At 44.5% G+C, this 16277-nt stretch overlaps 1 protein-coding gene across 1 annotated transcript in view; it reads left to right on the forward strand.

Moving 5' to 3' along the window:
• Nucleotides 1-6038: 6038 nt before the first annotated feature.
• The window catches only part of Atp2c1 (ATPase secretory pathway Ca2+ transporting 1), a 149240-nt gene continuing 139001 nt past the window's right edge, over nucleotides 6039-16277 (forward strand). The window contains exon 1 of the mRNA XM_045136552.1: nucleotides 6039-6583. Within this exon, the coding sequence (XP_044992487.1) occupies nucleotides 6473-6583 (111 nt within the window). The 5' untranslated portion in view covers nucleotides 6039-6472. The remainder of the gene's footprint in view (nucleotides 6584-16277) is intronic.

The following is a 16277-nucleotide window of genomic DNA, read 5'->3' on the forward strand; positions in this document are numbered from 1 at the left end:
CTTAACCACTAAGACATCTCTCCAGCCCCAGGCCTGTGTTTTTGATGCCTCTACTAAAAGAATCATCTGCAGTTAAATCATGAACTTCTCCGATCTGGATGAACAGATAGATAGTAGAGCACCCAGCCATCCCAAACCAGTCGCTCTGAGGACAAGAGTTGGGCAGGTGATGCCTGGAGATGGCTTTGTAGAGAGCTGTGTTGTTAAGGATTCTAGGTGCTAAGGAAACTCTCTCTTGCAAGTTTCTTTCCCTAACTTAAAAGCACAAAGAGCTAGGCGCTGTAGGAGGAGGAGAGAAAGGCGTGAAGCAGCGCTAGCTAGGGTTTTTGTCCCTGCACTTGGAGAAAGGGTCGATCTCTCTGAGCCAACAGTATCTGCGCTGATAATGTCACTGCAACATGATAAGAGAAACTAAGTGAGAGTTTGACAGCAAGCTGATATCTAGTCAAGATACCAGGGAGCGGATAGAACTTAGTGGGAGGCCCATGTGAAACTTGATAACTCCTCATGGAAAGGAAAAGCGGTTACAAGAGATAGGCCTTGGTGGGAGGAACCATCAGCACTGGGAGATGCATTTGCAAGTGTGCGTGGGATGGGGGTTCTCAAAGGGCTCTGGCACATAGAGTGTGTACGCCGGGGCAAGCCCGTTACAGCCACAGCTCTACCTGACTGCTCAGAGTGCGATTCCCAGCTTAGCAAGCTCAGGTCAGAAAACAAATGCAAGATCTCACTCTCCACCCCAGGCCTACTGAATTAGAAATTCTGAGGGTGGAGCCACCAAACGATAGCTTAAGAATTCATCCAGGTGATTCTGATGCATGTTCATGGTTGGCCCTAACTGACACAGAAACATGCCTCTTCTTCTTCTCTCTTCTTCTTCTCTCTTCTTCTTCTTCTTCTTCTTCTTCCTCTTCCTCTTCCTCTTCCTCTTCCTCTTCCTCTTCCTCTTCCTCTTCCTCCTCGTCCTCGTCCTCGTCCTCGTCCTCGTCCCCGTCCCCGTCCCCGTCCCCGTCTCCTCCTCCTCCTCCTCCTTCTCCTTCTTTTTTTTTTTTAAATTTTATTTTTTTTTATTTTTTTTGGTTTTTCGAGGTAGGGTCTCACTGTAGCCCAGGCTGACCTGGAATTCACTATGGAGTCTCAGGGTGGCCTCGAACTCATGGCGATCCTCCTACCTCTGCCTCCCAAGTGCTGGGATTAAAGGCATGCGCCACCACGCCCGGCTCCTTCTCCTTCTTAAGTGGAGGGCACGTCTCTCATGGGCACTGAGTTGTTAAACCTGAGACATTGACACTTTTAACTGGGAAGCAAAAGGCATCAAAAGTTCTGTGACTTAGAGGACCATTAGGAACATCGAAGTTGCTGAGTTGGAGTTGAAATGGGGACATACAGAGATTTTGTGTGGGTTTTGGGAAAGTTAAAAACACAAACACAAAACCAAAAGCAAAAAGGAAAGCACCGTATACAGATGTAGTATAATTACTCCCTCTGTAGCAGGAGGGGAGCACAAGAAAATGTCCTGTTGCAGAAGTGCTTTAATGGAGCAGAAAGGAGGAACCTGCTGCCCTGATCACTTGTGCTGACAAGCTGTGTGACATGCCTCCCACTCCACTTTGCCGATCTCATTTAACTCTGTCCTTGGGAGAGCAAGAGGCAGATCTGGAGAGATGAAAGCGAGTCCTCAGTAGAATATATAATAGGAGATATAATAAAAAATGGCTTCTCTTTGCTGGGCTAGCAGCTTCTCCATTATTCTGCCTCTCTGCTCTCCACTCTATTTCTGGGCTTGATTAATTCCCACAGAATGGAGTCATTTTGCTGATGGGAACTCTCGCAACTGATTGGAAGGAAGAGATTAGAGGGGTTTTTGTTTCCTGATGCAATTTGGAAAAAAGCAAAGGTCTTCTGGAGACATAGTCTCTGTTTTCTTTTTTCTCTGTTTCTCAACTTGAATTTTAACACTAGGGTGCCATTTTTCCCCCTTTGCCTTTCTCCTTTAATAGATGTGCATTCATGAAATACTATTATGTGCAGGACATGGTGCTAGAGGGGCCACAGACTCACATTTCACCTCTCCTTCTCTTCATTGGAACAAGAGAAAACTGGAATATCCCTCTATGCAACCACTTGCCACTGCTTTGCCTTTTTGTATTGCTTTCCAAATGAAAAAGTAGGATTCCCTGATTTTAAGATCATATATATATATTCTTAGAAACTGAAGAGAACATGACTGTCCTTTCAAAGTGATATTGCAGCCTTGATCCATTACCTCTCTGGGTGTGTGATTTCTGTTGGTTATTTTTCTATAGAATGGAGGCAGGGGGTGGCGTGAGCTGCACGCAGTCCAGCTGATTGCTTCTCCTCCTAACTGTGTCACTGTGCAGGACAGAAAGCCCTTTTGGTCCTTGCAGATGGTACATTGTAGTCACATGGACTCTGGTCAGCGGCCTTTCACCAAGGCAACTGAGTCACTGTGGCGGTCACAATGGCAGTAAGGCCCATACTGTAAATATGAGCTGACTATGACACCTATCTGAGAATCAGGTGTGTAAAATCTCACCTTCATCTTGGTGTTAGAGGAGGAAGTAGACCATCATAACCTCTGTCCAACAGAAACTAAGATAAATTCTCGGATGTGGAATACCTGTATCTACAAACACAATTAGTTCGCAACATTACCACCATCATTGTGTGGGGGAATCTTTAAGAGCTGGGTAAAAGCCAGGTGTGGTGGCGCATGCCTTTAATCCCAGCACTTGGGAGGCAGAGGTAGGAGGATCACCATGAGTTCGAGGCCACCCTGAGACTACATAGTGAATTCCAGGTCAGCCTGGATTAGAGTGAAACCCTACCTCAGGAAAAAACAACAAAAACAAAAACAAACAAACAACAAAAAACCCCAGCTAGGTAAATTAAGCATAATACCTGGATTCCTAGCTGCTCAGGGGGTTGGAGCAGGAGGATCAAGAGTTTATGGATCGCCTGGGCAAGTTAGTGAGGCCTGTCTCAAAATAAAGATTATTTTAAAAGGACTGGGATATAGCTCAGTGCTAGAGTGTTACCTCGTATGTGCAAGTCCCTGGGTTCAGTCTCCAGTACCACAAAGAAAAAAAAAAAAACACCTAGATTATGAGTGTTAACTTTATATTTAAAAAATTCAAGGGCTAGAGAGATGGCTTAGTGGTTAAGGTGCTTGCCTGCATACGCATCTGGAATTCATTTGCAGTAGCTGTGGCTGGAGGCCCTGGAACACCCATTCTTTCTCTCTCTCTCTCTCTCTCTCTCTCTCTCTCTCTCTCTCTATATATATATATATATATATATATATATATATATATATATTTGCAAGAGAAAGAGGTAGGGAGTGAGGGAGAGAGAAAGAGAGAGAATGGGCCTTCCAGGGCCTCCAGCCACTGCATATGAACTCCAGATGCATGTGCATCTGGCTTATGTAGGTCCTGAAGAATTGAACCAGGATCTTTTGGCTTTGCAGGCAAGCACCTTAACTGCTAAGCCATCTCTCCAGTCCCTGTTTACTTTTTTAAAAATTATTTATTTATTTAGGAGAGAAAGAAAGAGGCAGATAGAGAGAAAAGTGGCATGTCAGAGCCTCTAATTACAGCAAACTCCATATGCATGCACCACCTTGTGCATCTGGCTTTACATGGGCACTGAGGAATTGAACCTGGGTCCTTTGGCTTTGCTGGCAAATGCCTTAACTGCTAAGCCATCTCTCTAGCCCTCGCCCATTTCTTTCTTTTCTTTTTGGTTTACTGAGGTCCCATTTCTTTTTTATGCACAATATAATAGAAACAGAATTTTGTTTTATGGGTTTTTGTTCCCCTCTCTTCTCTTTTCATCACCCTCCTCAACCCTCGAGATGTGAAAAGCGCTGTGAAATAAAGTCAGCTTTGTGCTCCTTGTTGGGAAGAGGCTTTGATCAGCAGGCATGCTGTGGTGCTGGGCAGGCTGTGGGCTTCTGCCCACAATAAAGACATCCCCGAAGGTTCAGCTATTCTAAGAGCATTAAAGAAGCAGCCTATGGGTGAACGTGGAGGGTTACCCCCACTATCCCCGGGGTCACGTCTCTTTCTTTTCCAAGGTCTTCACTTGGCCCAGCGTGCCTGGCCTTACAAGCTATTTGCTTTGCTCGGCTGTGAACTGGCATGCGCAGAGCGTTCGGGTAGTTAATAAGCGCAGCGCTTCTCCCTGCCCTCATTAGAGTCAGCTGTGTCTGGCACACAGCGGCAGACAGGCCGCAGCTCTGTAAGCATGCAGCGCTGAACCCAGAGAGGTGAATGGAGTGTTGGGTCGCCCGCAAGGAGCCAGCCCCAGCAGCAATATGGAAATGAACTTCTTGGAATTGCAGTCTGGCCCTGGTGAGCCTGGAAGATCACCTTGCTAGTGGGCCGCAAGCCAGCCTGGCAGATGGCTCCGTGGCTGGTGGCACAGTCTGCTTCAGGCCATCAGGTGTGTTCCCTGAAGGCAAGTGACCCATCCAGGAGAGCTTGGGAGGCTATGGGGACGGTTCACCTGCAACATGGGCTGTGCCCGCCCTCTCCTCCATCCAAACCGCTGTGCTCACTGGGCAGGGAGGTGAGGGGTAAGACACCTGCTTTTTCCACCTGGCAGTAAATCTCTGAGCTACATGCTGTTTGGTGGTTATCCAACCTAGTCCCTGTGAGATATCCCTTACAGATGTGGTCTAATGTTTCCGTCAAGTGAACCAGCTACTGCAAAGTTGAAGGAAGAGGATAGCGAAGGACGAAGTCTGTTTGAGGACTTAGTGTACAAAACCCTGTGACCTCTATAGCTCACTAAGCAGATGAACTTTCAAATTTATGATTTCATATCCCCCCCAAGACTGCAGGTCTTTTGTCCTCCCCCCAATTCTTTTGTGAAATTATGCTTTTTTTATTTTAGTTTTCTCCTTGCCTCCCCTTTCTTTCCTTCTCCCTTTCCCTCCCTCTCTTTTTCTCTTTCATTCGTTCTTTCTTTTGTTTTTCAAAATATTTTATTTATTTCCAAGGAGACAGAAAGGGAACGAATATGGCGCGCCAGGCCTTCAGCCACTGCAAATGGACTCCAGACACATGCGCCATTTTGTGCGTCTGGCTTTTCATGGGCTCTGGGGAATCAAACCTAGGTCATTAGGCTTCACAGGCAAGCACCTTAGCCACTGAACCATCTCCTCAGCCCCTCTTTCTTTTCTTTCTTATGTAACCCAGATTAGCTCCAACTCACAATTTAGTCTAGAATGACTCTGAACTCCTAATCCTACTTCTACCTCTTGAGCACTGACTGGGCTTCCAGGCTTATGCCATCACACCCTGTTTATGCCAGGCTGGCCTTTGTACATGCTGGGCAAGCACTCTATCAACCGAGCTACATACCTCCCTAATCCTCTTCTTTTTCTTTTTTCTTTTTTTTTTTCTTTTGGTTTTTTGAGGTAGGGTCTCACTCCATCTTAGGCTGACCTGGAATTCACTATGTAGTCTCAGGGTGGCCTTGAACTCTCAGCAATCCTCCTACCTCTGCCTCCTGAGTGCTGGGATTAAAGGCGTGCACCACCATGCCCGGCTTCTTTTTCTCTTTGAAGCGTGAGTTATAATAGAAAAAGACTGTGTAATATTTTTTTTCTCCCCCTTATACTCAGGACAAAGCCTGGGGGAAACTTAATGGTTCCAAGTTCAGCCTGTGGATTTGTGATAAGAATTCAAGGCGAGAAGCCTTTTAACTCAGAAAAGAATCTGTTTGCAGCTACTGTTGCATTAATGTAAAGTGTCTGGTTACGGGGCATGTTACATAATGCATCGACACAGTGCACACCAAATGTCCTCAGCGCTGTTGCTGAAAACTCCTTCCTACCCGTGAACAGTCAGCTAGTTTGTTCATTTTTTTTTTGAAGTGCCCTCAAATAATGCTTCTCAAGGCTAAACGAGTTGACACTTTATAGAGCAGAGACACGACTGAAGCTTGTCAGCATGCGCCCATGATGATAGGAAATCTAGAAGGAAACTTGAAACACCGCATGTCACGCCCTCTTTAAAAACTAGCAAAGCTGTCGGAAGAAAGACAAGGAAACCTCATGAGAGTCTGTGGCTATGGAAAGTCACCAGCTAGCTAATATTAACATAGCTTGCAACAGAACGCTGTTGCTAGAAATAGGACAGTCTCCACATCGCTACCACTCAGCGATTTGCATTTCATGGACCAGCCCCTAAGTTCTTCCTGGCTCCTGCTGCCCTTGGGCATTGCATTTCTGGACACTTCGGGTGTCCACACTCGATGGTCTGCTTTCTCTAGGAACTCTCTCCCAAAGAGGAAGACCTAAGAACAACACCTGCTTTGTTTCCAAGGGGCACCGCGGAGCCACAGACTAATCAGTAAGACATCGAGGCGCTGCAAAGTTTCGCCACTTCATTTGGTTGCTGACGAGGGAGGGGCAGACGAGGTCCCTCTTGTTTTCCTCAGTATGGAGAATCTGTTGCCTGCGTCTCGATTCTCTCACTTTAAAAAATATCCTCTCCATGCAATAAGGAGATATTTCTTGACGACGCTGAGAAATCCAAGAACTGAAGAGCAGGTATTCTTTTGATTGTCTTAACTTTCAGAGTAACTGGTGCTGGTTTCTGGGTGTGGCTGTTCTGTTCTGTAAGCTTGGTGATTTAATTTCTGCTGGCATGCTGTTTTTTGGGGTTTTTTTTGTTTTTTGTTTTTTTTTTTGGTAGGCTCGGGTCTGTTCCAGCCAATGCTGTTCATAGTTGGCATTCAAAAGAGGAGACAGGCTTGTTAGGATTTAGTTGAACTTGGAACATTTGGATCCTGAGATTAAAGTTCTGTAATGAAACCAAATATTTCTGACTATTCAGACTTACCCTAACATACCAGAGCTAAGGTTTCTGATGCCTTGATAATCTTCCAGTGTCTTACAGATGAATATTCAAACAGTTTGTACATCAACAAATAGAGTGGCAGGTCCAAGAAATGCACTTGCTTCCTTGCATGTCATTGTGGTTATGTCAATGTCATCAGAATTTGCTAAATGAACATTGTTTTCATGCCCTTAAACCGATCAGGCTGTAAGGATCATTCAGATATAACTAGTCATTTCCTATATGTGGAGGATAGGAAAAAGAGCACTATAATTTTCAGTCTTTTTAGCCAATTGAAAGCTACAACTTGTAATAGGAGCCTCTAGCATGTGGGTATCCAAGTATTTTTTTTAAAAAATAACTGTTAAAAAATGTCTGATTCTGTTCATTTAAAGTCATGTATTCATTATACTGCTTGGAATTTATATCACTCCATCCCTTACAAGATGTGAAAAAGGCATTTCTAAAAAACCTGCCTTTATAATTGCTCTGAATGGTTAGAAGAAATGGCAGTGTCTGGCCCATTTAAATCTAGTGGTTCATTTAAGAAGTGTCGCAGTGAAATAAAAGGACAGATCTGTCACCACACTGAAGACCAGAAAGAGTCATAAAGTGCTTTGTATATTGTCCTTCAACTGAACCGGCAGCACTGAGCAGGTGTTAACCAGAGTCCTGCATTTGTTCTCCTTGGTAGTATGAGATGACCCACTTCATAAAGCATGCTTCCAGGAAATACAAGCAGAGACCAGCACAAAGAAAATCCTTTCCTGACGCTTCTCTCCAAAAGCTAATGTCTAATTTGGAACGCTAAAATCATTATTGCTATTTGAGAGGAAACTGTTTTTAGGCTTTCGCTTTTGTGATTTTCTAAGAGCTGGAAATACAGACTGTCTTCATGAAGCGAGCTGTGCAGGTCCCTGTTTCCTTAGCTTAGTCAAGGTGTCACCCTCACAGGAAAATCTCTGGGTCTCCAAGTCTCAATGTGCACCTTGAAGTGGACAGCCAGAGAGGCATGTGGTGAGGCCCGCCGTTTTTGCTTGTCACCCTAGCAATGCCACAGGCTTCTGCAGTGGGGGAGAGACGAGGAGTTTAAAGGGATGGAGCTGAAACTGTATTACATTGGTAGTGATAAACTATGTGGCTTAAATAGTTCTGTAGGCTGCTTTTTTTGTTTTCCTCAAGCTTAATCAGTTAATTCCTGAGTCAGGGTTTCATGTAGACCAGGCTGAGCTCAAACCTTCTATATTGCTGAGACTGGCTTTGAACTCCTGATCCTCCATCCCCTAACCTCCCAAGTGCTGGCATGATGGGGTTGCGTCCCTGTGCTCAGCTGCTAACAGTTTACTGTGAAAATGTTAGACTGTGCCTTCAGAAGAACATTAGGACTTGGTATGGTTGACGCCTGATGGGCTAGGTAGGTGGTTGTCTCCCCAGTTTACCACTTTGGGGTAACCTTTGAAGAGCTTCAAGTGAGTATAATGCTGTTTTCTTAATTTCCTGTACAAGTTAATGGAGAAATGAAGAAAAATAACACTTGAGTCTGCTCTCTAAAGCCAATTATAGCTGGGCAGATTAAAGTCTCACAGAATTGGAGAAACTAGGTCAAAGTCAATTTGGTTAAACTTGGGAAGATTGTTGAAGTTATAAAGAAGGTTAATCATGTCCACAACCTTATGACTTGCACAGAAATGGCTTGTAATGATCACTTAACATAAAGATGGGGCTGGAGGGATGGCTTAGCGGTTAAGGCATTTGCCTGCAAAGCCAAAGGACCCAGGTTCGGTTCCCCAGGACCCACATTAGCCAGATGCACAAGGGAGCACACCCATCTGGAGTTCATTTGCAGGGGCTGGAATCGCATTTTCTCTCCCTTTTTCTCTGTTAAATAAATAAATACAAATAAATAAATAAAAACAACTATTTGTATTTGCAAACAATGGGTACATCAGAGCCTCTTGCCACTGACATGAAGGCCACTTTGTGCAGTGGGTTTTCCATGGGTACTGAGAAATTGAACCCAGAGCCATTAAGCTTGGCAAGCATGCATCTTTCAATAGCAGAGCCTCCTCCCTAGGCCTGTCTGTGTTTTTTAACTTTTCTCCTTTTACTATACTCTGTCCCACAACAATCTAGTGAGAGAACACTTAAGGCTGCCAACCTTTCTCCTTGACAGTATTTCCAAAACTTTGCAAACCATGGTCATGACTGTGACCATATTAACTATTTATATGATTAATTCCTTAGTGGTTTTCTAAGTCTGTGTTTAAATCACTCATTCTTACCTTGTTTGTTTACAAATAAAATGTCCTTTGTGATGAATGGAAGAATACATGTAAGAAGATAATAGTAAATTCTGTATTTTATTTTTATTTATTTATTTGAGAGAGAGAATGAGAAAGAGGCAGATAGAGAAAGGGCATGTCAGGGCCTCTAGCCACTGCAATAGAACTCCAGATGCATGTGCCCCTTGTGCATCTGGCTTATGTAGGTCATGAGGAGTTGAACCTGGATCCTTTGGCTTTGCAGGCAAACACCTTAACTGCTAAGCCATCTCTCCAGCTCAATAGTAAATTCTGGATAGGCATTACTACATGTAAAACCTCTGAGCATGATAGACTACAATTGTATTCCCAACATTCAGAGGTTGAGGCAATAGGATCATGATTTGGAGGCCAGTTTGGGCTACATGGAGAGACCATGAAAAATTAAAAGGATGGGCTTGAGAGATTAAGGCACTTGCCTACAAAGCCTAAGGGTCCAGGTTCGATTTCCCCAGGACTCACATAAGCCAGATGCACATGGTGGCACATGCGTCTGGAGTTCATTTCCAGTGCTAGAGTCCCTGGTGTACCCCTTCTTTTTCTCTCCCCTCCTTCTCTAATAAAGCAGTAAATAAAAATAAAAATCTTTTTTTAAAAAAATAAAAACAACCAAAAACACCCTCTGGGCCTGAAACCTTTTTTTGTTTTTGTTTGAGGCAAGCCCAACAGATCAGCCTTTTTGTTTTTTTTTTTAATGCAAGAGAGAGAGAGAGAGAATTGGCATGCCAGGGCCTTTAGCCACTGCAGTCAAACTCCAGATGCACACATCCCCTTGTGAGCATGTGTGACCTTGCATGCTTGCGTCTTGCTTATGTGGGACCTGGAAAGTTGAACATGAGTCTTTAGGCTTCTCAGGCAATCTCCTTAACTACTAAGCCATCCCTCCAGCCTGCTGTTTTTCCTTTAAATATTTATTTAGTCATTTAGATGTGTGTGTGTGTACATGTGGGTATGCATATGTGTGTACAGATGCTTGTGCCTTGTGTATACACACACACACACACAGACACACACACGGAGGCCAGGGAGGACATCAGGTGTCTCTTATCATTCCTTCATCTCACTTGCGACAGGGTTTCTCACAAAGAAGCCGGAAGCTTACGTTGTTGTTTTCAGTTAGACTGGCTGATCAGTGAAGCTCTCTACCTTGCAATCCTCCTGTCTCTGACTCCCTTAGTACTGGGGTGTATGTGGCCCCATGTAGCTTTTTTTTTTCAATGTGGGTGCTGGGAATTGGACTCAGGACCTCATGTTTACCCAGCAAGCACTTTGAACCACTGAACCATCTCCCCAGCCCTGAAACTTGGTTTTAAAGAAGGAAAATAACCTTTCAAGAGGAGTATTCAGGTCTGTGGGGGGTGGGAGGAGTTGGCTCATTGGTAGAGAAAATGCTTAAGCACACATGGATCCCTAGGTTTGATGCTTTGTACTCCCCGCCCCAACAAAAGAGCAAGGGCTAGTGCTTTCTTGGCAGCCAGCTGAGACACTCTCCTGAATGAAGATGGAAGACTCTCTCAACTCCAAGTGATTCATTGTTGTGGAAGGTAACGTCTGCATGCTGACTAAAGTCTCACCCACTCTGCACTATTAAGTATGAAGAGTTCCACACAGTTAGAGAATGGCGTCACAGACACGCCATCTGCTTTTCTTCTGTGACTCCAAACACACTCCTCCCTTTATCTAGAATTCCTTCCTACTCTAACAAACGGCCCACCTGGGGATTTATCTCCACATCTTCCAAGACTCAGTGGGAGAGCTCTTTCTAGTTCTGCTTGGTGGGGTGAAGTATAGCTTTTCCTTTCCCAAGACTGTGCTTTGATCACTACACATTGCCTGTTGTTTTTGAGGCAGTCCATCATTTGCTTAAATGTCAATACGTATATAGACACTGGCTAGTATATCATTCTTTGCTCCCTTGGGCTCACCTTTCAACCCAGAAAGGTCTGGTGTAAGAGGAACCTGTACCACCCATAGGGAGGAACCTATAGGATTGCCTGTGACACACGTCTTTCTTGCCTCGCTCATCTCTTCACTAGTCCAGAACGGCCCCCAAGACATGTCCAGGTCATGGTCATTCATTGCTTTACTTCCTTTGCCCACAGATCCTTTTCTTTTCTTTTTCACAGTGTCTCCTCCGTGTTTTCTCCCTTGTAATGGTCTTATACCCACACGAAAGTTTGACATGAGGCTTGGTTTGTGTGGTAGTTTTTGTTGGTGCTGGTGTTTCTATTGGGATGCAACACCCAATAGGTCAATAGGTTGCTTATCAAACTGAGAGCAACACTATTAGTGTTGGCATTCCTGAATATTCTTGTAGGAAGCATTGCACACAGCCATGCCCCTAAACAGGGAAAAGGTTGAGACCATTAGTTAGACGAGGATCAAAAGGTTTAGAAAAGGCCTTGGTAATTTTCTATCAGTTATAGAAATGATGTGGTAGGTAGGGTAGGCTGAGCCTCAGTGAAGCCTTGGATGAGTTTTGTAGGTCTGCTTATTCATGGGTGAGAGGTGTATGGTTGCAGTTATTTTATTCTGGCCTTAGGGGAGGGAATGCAACTTGCAGGCAAGGTTTTTCCTGCGTACTAGAGACGTGGAAGCCAGGAACTGCTCTGAGGCTCAGGTAGCCAGGTAGGACCTGAGTAGGGAAGGGAGAATTCATTCCACATCTGGGCGGACATCCTTGGCTTCATCCTGGGATGACTCATGGGGAGCCTCACATCCCACACTGCTCTTAGTGGACCAGCATGTTTGGTGTAGACTTTACATTATTTGTGAGTGCCAGAACTAAGCAATGTAAGAAGATGGTTTGTTAGCTCATGTAATGTGTCCGTTGTCTTTCTCTGGGTGACCTTGTATTATCTTGTAGCCTTGTATTTTGCCTATTTGATGCCTCCATTTCATTGTCTTGCAAGTGTGGCAGATTGAATGTGTGCAAAGAGAACTCACAAGTCCCTTCTCAAGTCTATTCTTCCTTAGATTTCTCCATCAGTCAAGAAACCTGGGAGCCATCTTGGTATTTGTCTTTCTCTTCCTCACCTCCTTTTAATTAATACTTACTTATTTCAGTTTTAACTTTTTACTAACAACTTACATAATTATAGGCAGTATGCCATTGTGGTAGCTTGAAAGGATGTCCCCCAATAGATTCAGAAGCTTATTAAAGCTTGTATTATTGATCTCCAGCTGCTGACTGAGGGAGGTGTCACTATGGGCAGATCCTAGAGTCCACGCATAAGGTGTATTTGGAGGTGGATCTGGAATTCCAGCATAAGGTATGCAGAGAGCAGTCTGAGTTCTGTCTGGGTTCCCTGATATTTGGCTGCCTGTTTTTGCTCTTGCTCTTCTGCTAGTGGGTGTTTTCTTTTTCACCATTACAGAGCTGCCCCCTGGATCAGTAAGTTTTAATAAATCCCTTCCTCCCATAAACTGTGTCTGGTTTGGAGGCTCATCCCAGCAACATGAAGCTGTCTAGGATAGAAAATTGGTACCAGAGACTAGGTTGTTGCTGCACAATGAATCTGACCATGTGGATTTTGGTCTTTTGGAACTTTTGTTAGGGAGGAATGGGCATGAACTTGATACTTGCAACTGAAGATACCTTCTGGAGCAGTAAACCAAGGTTTATGGACAATTCTGGTGACAGTTTGAAAAGTACTAAGTGCAGAGACAATTGTATTTGGAGACTTGCTCTACATACTTTCAAAAGGGAAGGAAAGCCTGTAGAGAACTTTGTTAGAACCACTGGCATAAGGGCTAGCTATGTTCTTCTGCCCATGCCCAGAGAGTTTGATCAAGGTTAAATTTGTAATGGGTCTGGAGAGATGAATTAGCAGTTAAGCGCTTGCCTGTGAAGCCTAAGGATCCCGGTTCGAGGCTTGATTCCACAGTTCCCTCGTAAACCAGATGCACAAGGTGGCGCATGCATCTGGAGTTCATTTGCAGTGGCTGGAGGCCCTGGTTCGCCCATTCTGTCACTCTTGCGCTCTCTCTCTCTCTCTCTCTCTCTCTCTCTCTCTCTCTGCCTCTTTCTCTTTCTATCTTTCTCTCAAGTAAATAAATAAATAAATAAATATATTTTTAAAAATTTGTAATGCACTGGTGTGCTTGGCTAAAGATATGCAACTAAGAGATATAAGACTTAAAATTGAATAAATTCAAACAGCTTTAAATTTTACAGGAGCAAAGACTGGTTTTAGGTTACTGAGGCAGCTATAGTCAAGTGTATTAGAAAGCTTAAGGAAGATAGCCCAACTACTTTACACTGAAACAAAGGAGAAGATGCCTGAGGTGATTCTACCACAGAAGGACTAAGTGGTAGGAATGAAACTCTTTAGAAAGGAAGGAACCTGTTCTTCCAGGTCATGATTTATTCTGCCCCTTATTAAGAATATGGCTGTGTCCTGTATGTCATGATATTGGGTTCAAAAGCATGAAAAATGCATGGAGTGAGTCATGAAGTACGCATGGCTCCAGGAGCCACTGCTGAGATACAGCGTGAGACAGGGTTCAATGACCCTCATGAAAAGCTGGAAAAGCCATTGGAAGATGGACCATGGTTGACATTGAGACCTGAAGATTTTTGGGGGGGTATACCAGGACTTTGCAAGGGCTACCATGGAGCATTGTTGGCCTGGGATGGAAGCTTTCCCTAGTTACTCAGCTCAGCTGGAGGGTTAGAAATGGAAAATCCAGAGACTGTCAGTAACTGGTTATATGAGACTTCAACTGCAGACGTTTGATGTTTTCTTGATGGTTACTGAGTTTGCATTAGTGCAATCTCTCTTTGTTATGCCTTGTAGCAGTTTCAAATATTTACTCTGTACTTTTATATGTTGGAAGCACGTAACTTTCTTGATTTTACTGGACTCCTAGCTAAGAGACAGTCTTAAATCTCAGATGAGACTTGGGACTGCAAAGCTATCTTAAGTTGGTAAAGTCTATGGGGGACTTTGGAGTTGGACTGAATACAATTGACGATGTGAGACGGTCATGAATCTATTGGGGGCCAGGGTTGGAATGTGGCAGTTTGCATGGATGTCCCTCAATAGATTCAGGAGTTTACTAAAGCTTATGACTTAGATCTTTAGCCACTGGCTGGATGAGGTGTCACTGTGTGTGGATACTGGGCTCTAGCCCTAAGGTATGCCTGGTGGCTAATCTGGAATTCTAGCCCAAGCTATGTGGAGAGCAGTCTGAGTTCTGCCTGGGTTCCCTGCTATTTGGCTGCCAGTTTATGCTCTTGCTGTTTTTGGTGGTGGGGTTTCTCTCTATTTTGCCATTATGGAACTTCCCCTAGATCTGTAAGCACCGATAAATCCCTTCCTCCCATAAACTGTGTCTGGTTTAGACCTTCATCCCAACAACATGAAGCTGACTGGACAGCCATAATCATAATCCCTTCCCACCACTCTCTTCCCCTTCCCGAATCCCCCCTTCACTGAATTCCTTCCTTTTCCCAATTGGTTTATCTCTACTTTGACGGCCATCTTTTTTTTCCCTCCTATTATGCAGGTCGCATTAGCCACTGTGAGGTCAAGAATACCATGACCACTTTGTGTCTGCAAGACAGCATTGTCAGCAACTCCCCCCCTTCCTTTGGCTCTTACATTCTTTCCACTGCCTCTTCCACAGTTGTCCCTGAGTCTTGGAGGGTGTGACAGAGATGTCTCACTTAGTGATGAACACTCCACTGTCACTTCTTCTCAGCACTATGGTGAGTTTTGAGTGTCTCAAGTCACCACCCAATCTGAAAAGAGAAGCTTCTTTTACCATAAGTGAGAGTAGCATTACTATATGGACATAAACATAAGTGTTTAGAAGCAGTTTTGTGGATATAATACATACATTTAGGTATGCCTTATGTATTAGATTGCCCCCTAGGGCTTATGACCTCTTCAGCCATAAGCTTTTGACTAGGTTTTCAGTGCCAGGAATGAATTCTCTCCTATGGAGAAGGTGTCCAATCCAATCAGAGAGCAGTAGGTTTCCCCCAAAACAGGCATGCCACTATTGTACCAGTTGGTACATTTGGCCCTGGCTGCCCAGCTATAAAACTTTCAGGAGCAACTGATGGTTAAGACCATTGATAACTTCTTTCCCTCAAAAGCTATGCCTATTGCATAGCTCATTCCAGCATCCTAACAGCTAGTCAACAGTGAGGAGGCTTCCAGCTCAGCTCCAGTTTGATTTCTCAGTTACCTGCAGCCCAAGCATGTCTTACCTCCCTTTACCAATCATTTAAAAAGACTGGCTGGGCTGGAGAGATGGCTTAGCAGTTAAGCACTTGCCTGTAAAGCCTAAGGACCCCCATTCAAGGCTCGATTCCCCAGGACCCAGATGCACAAGGGGGCGCACATGTCTGGAGTTCCTTTGCAGTGGCTGGAGACCCTGGTGTGCCCATTCTCATTCTCTCTCTGCCTCTTTCTCTGTCTGTCACTCTCAAAAAAAACCAAAAAAAAAAAAAAATAGGCTGGTTATAGACCTGGGGAGATGGCTCAGCTTGTAACGTCCTTGTTGCGCAGATATGAGGACTTGAGTTCAGACTCCAAGAACCCACATAAAATGTAAGGTGTGGGCTGGAGAGATGGCTTAGCAGTTAAGCGCTTGCCTGTGAAGCCTAAAGACCCCGGTTCGAGGCTCGGTTCCCAAGGTCCCACGTTAGCCAGATGCACAAGGGGGCGCACGCGTCTGGAGTTCGTTTGCAGAGGCTGGAAGCCCTGGCGCGCCGATTCTCTCTCTCTCCCTCTATCTGTCTTTCTCTCTGTGTCTGTCACTCTCAAATAAATAAATAAATAAATAAAATTTAAAATGTAAGGTGTGGTGGTGTGTGCACGTAATCCTAGCACTGGGGATGTGGTGACAGAAAGATTCCCTAGGGCTTCTTGGCTAGCTAGTCTAGCCAAACTGCTGAGCTCTAGGTTTAGGGGGAGAACCTGTCTTGAAGAATATGGTAGAAAACAACTGAGTCCAACCCTGGCATTGACCTCCGGCCTCCACATACATATGCACACATATTGCATATACATCTGCACACACATGTGCCCATACACATACCCACACCCATGCATACATGACACATGCACAT

The sequence above is a fragment of the Jaculus jaculus genome, chromosome 17 (assembly GCF_020740685.1).
Source record: "Jaculus jaculus isolate mJacJac1 chromosome 17, mJacJac1.mat.Y.cur, whole genome shotgun sequence".
NCBI lineage: Eukaryota > Metazoa > Chordata > Mammalia > Rodentia > Dipodidae > Jaculus > Jaculus jaculus.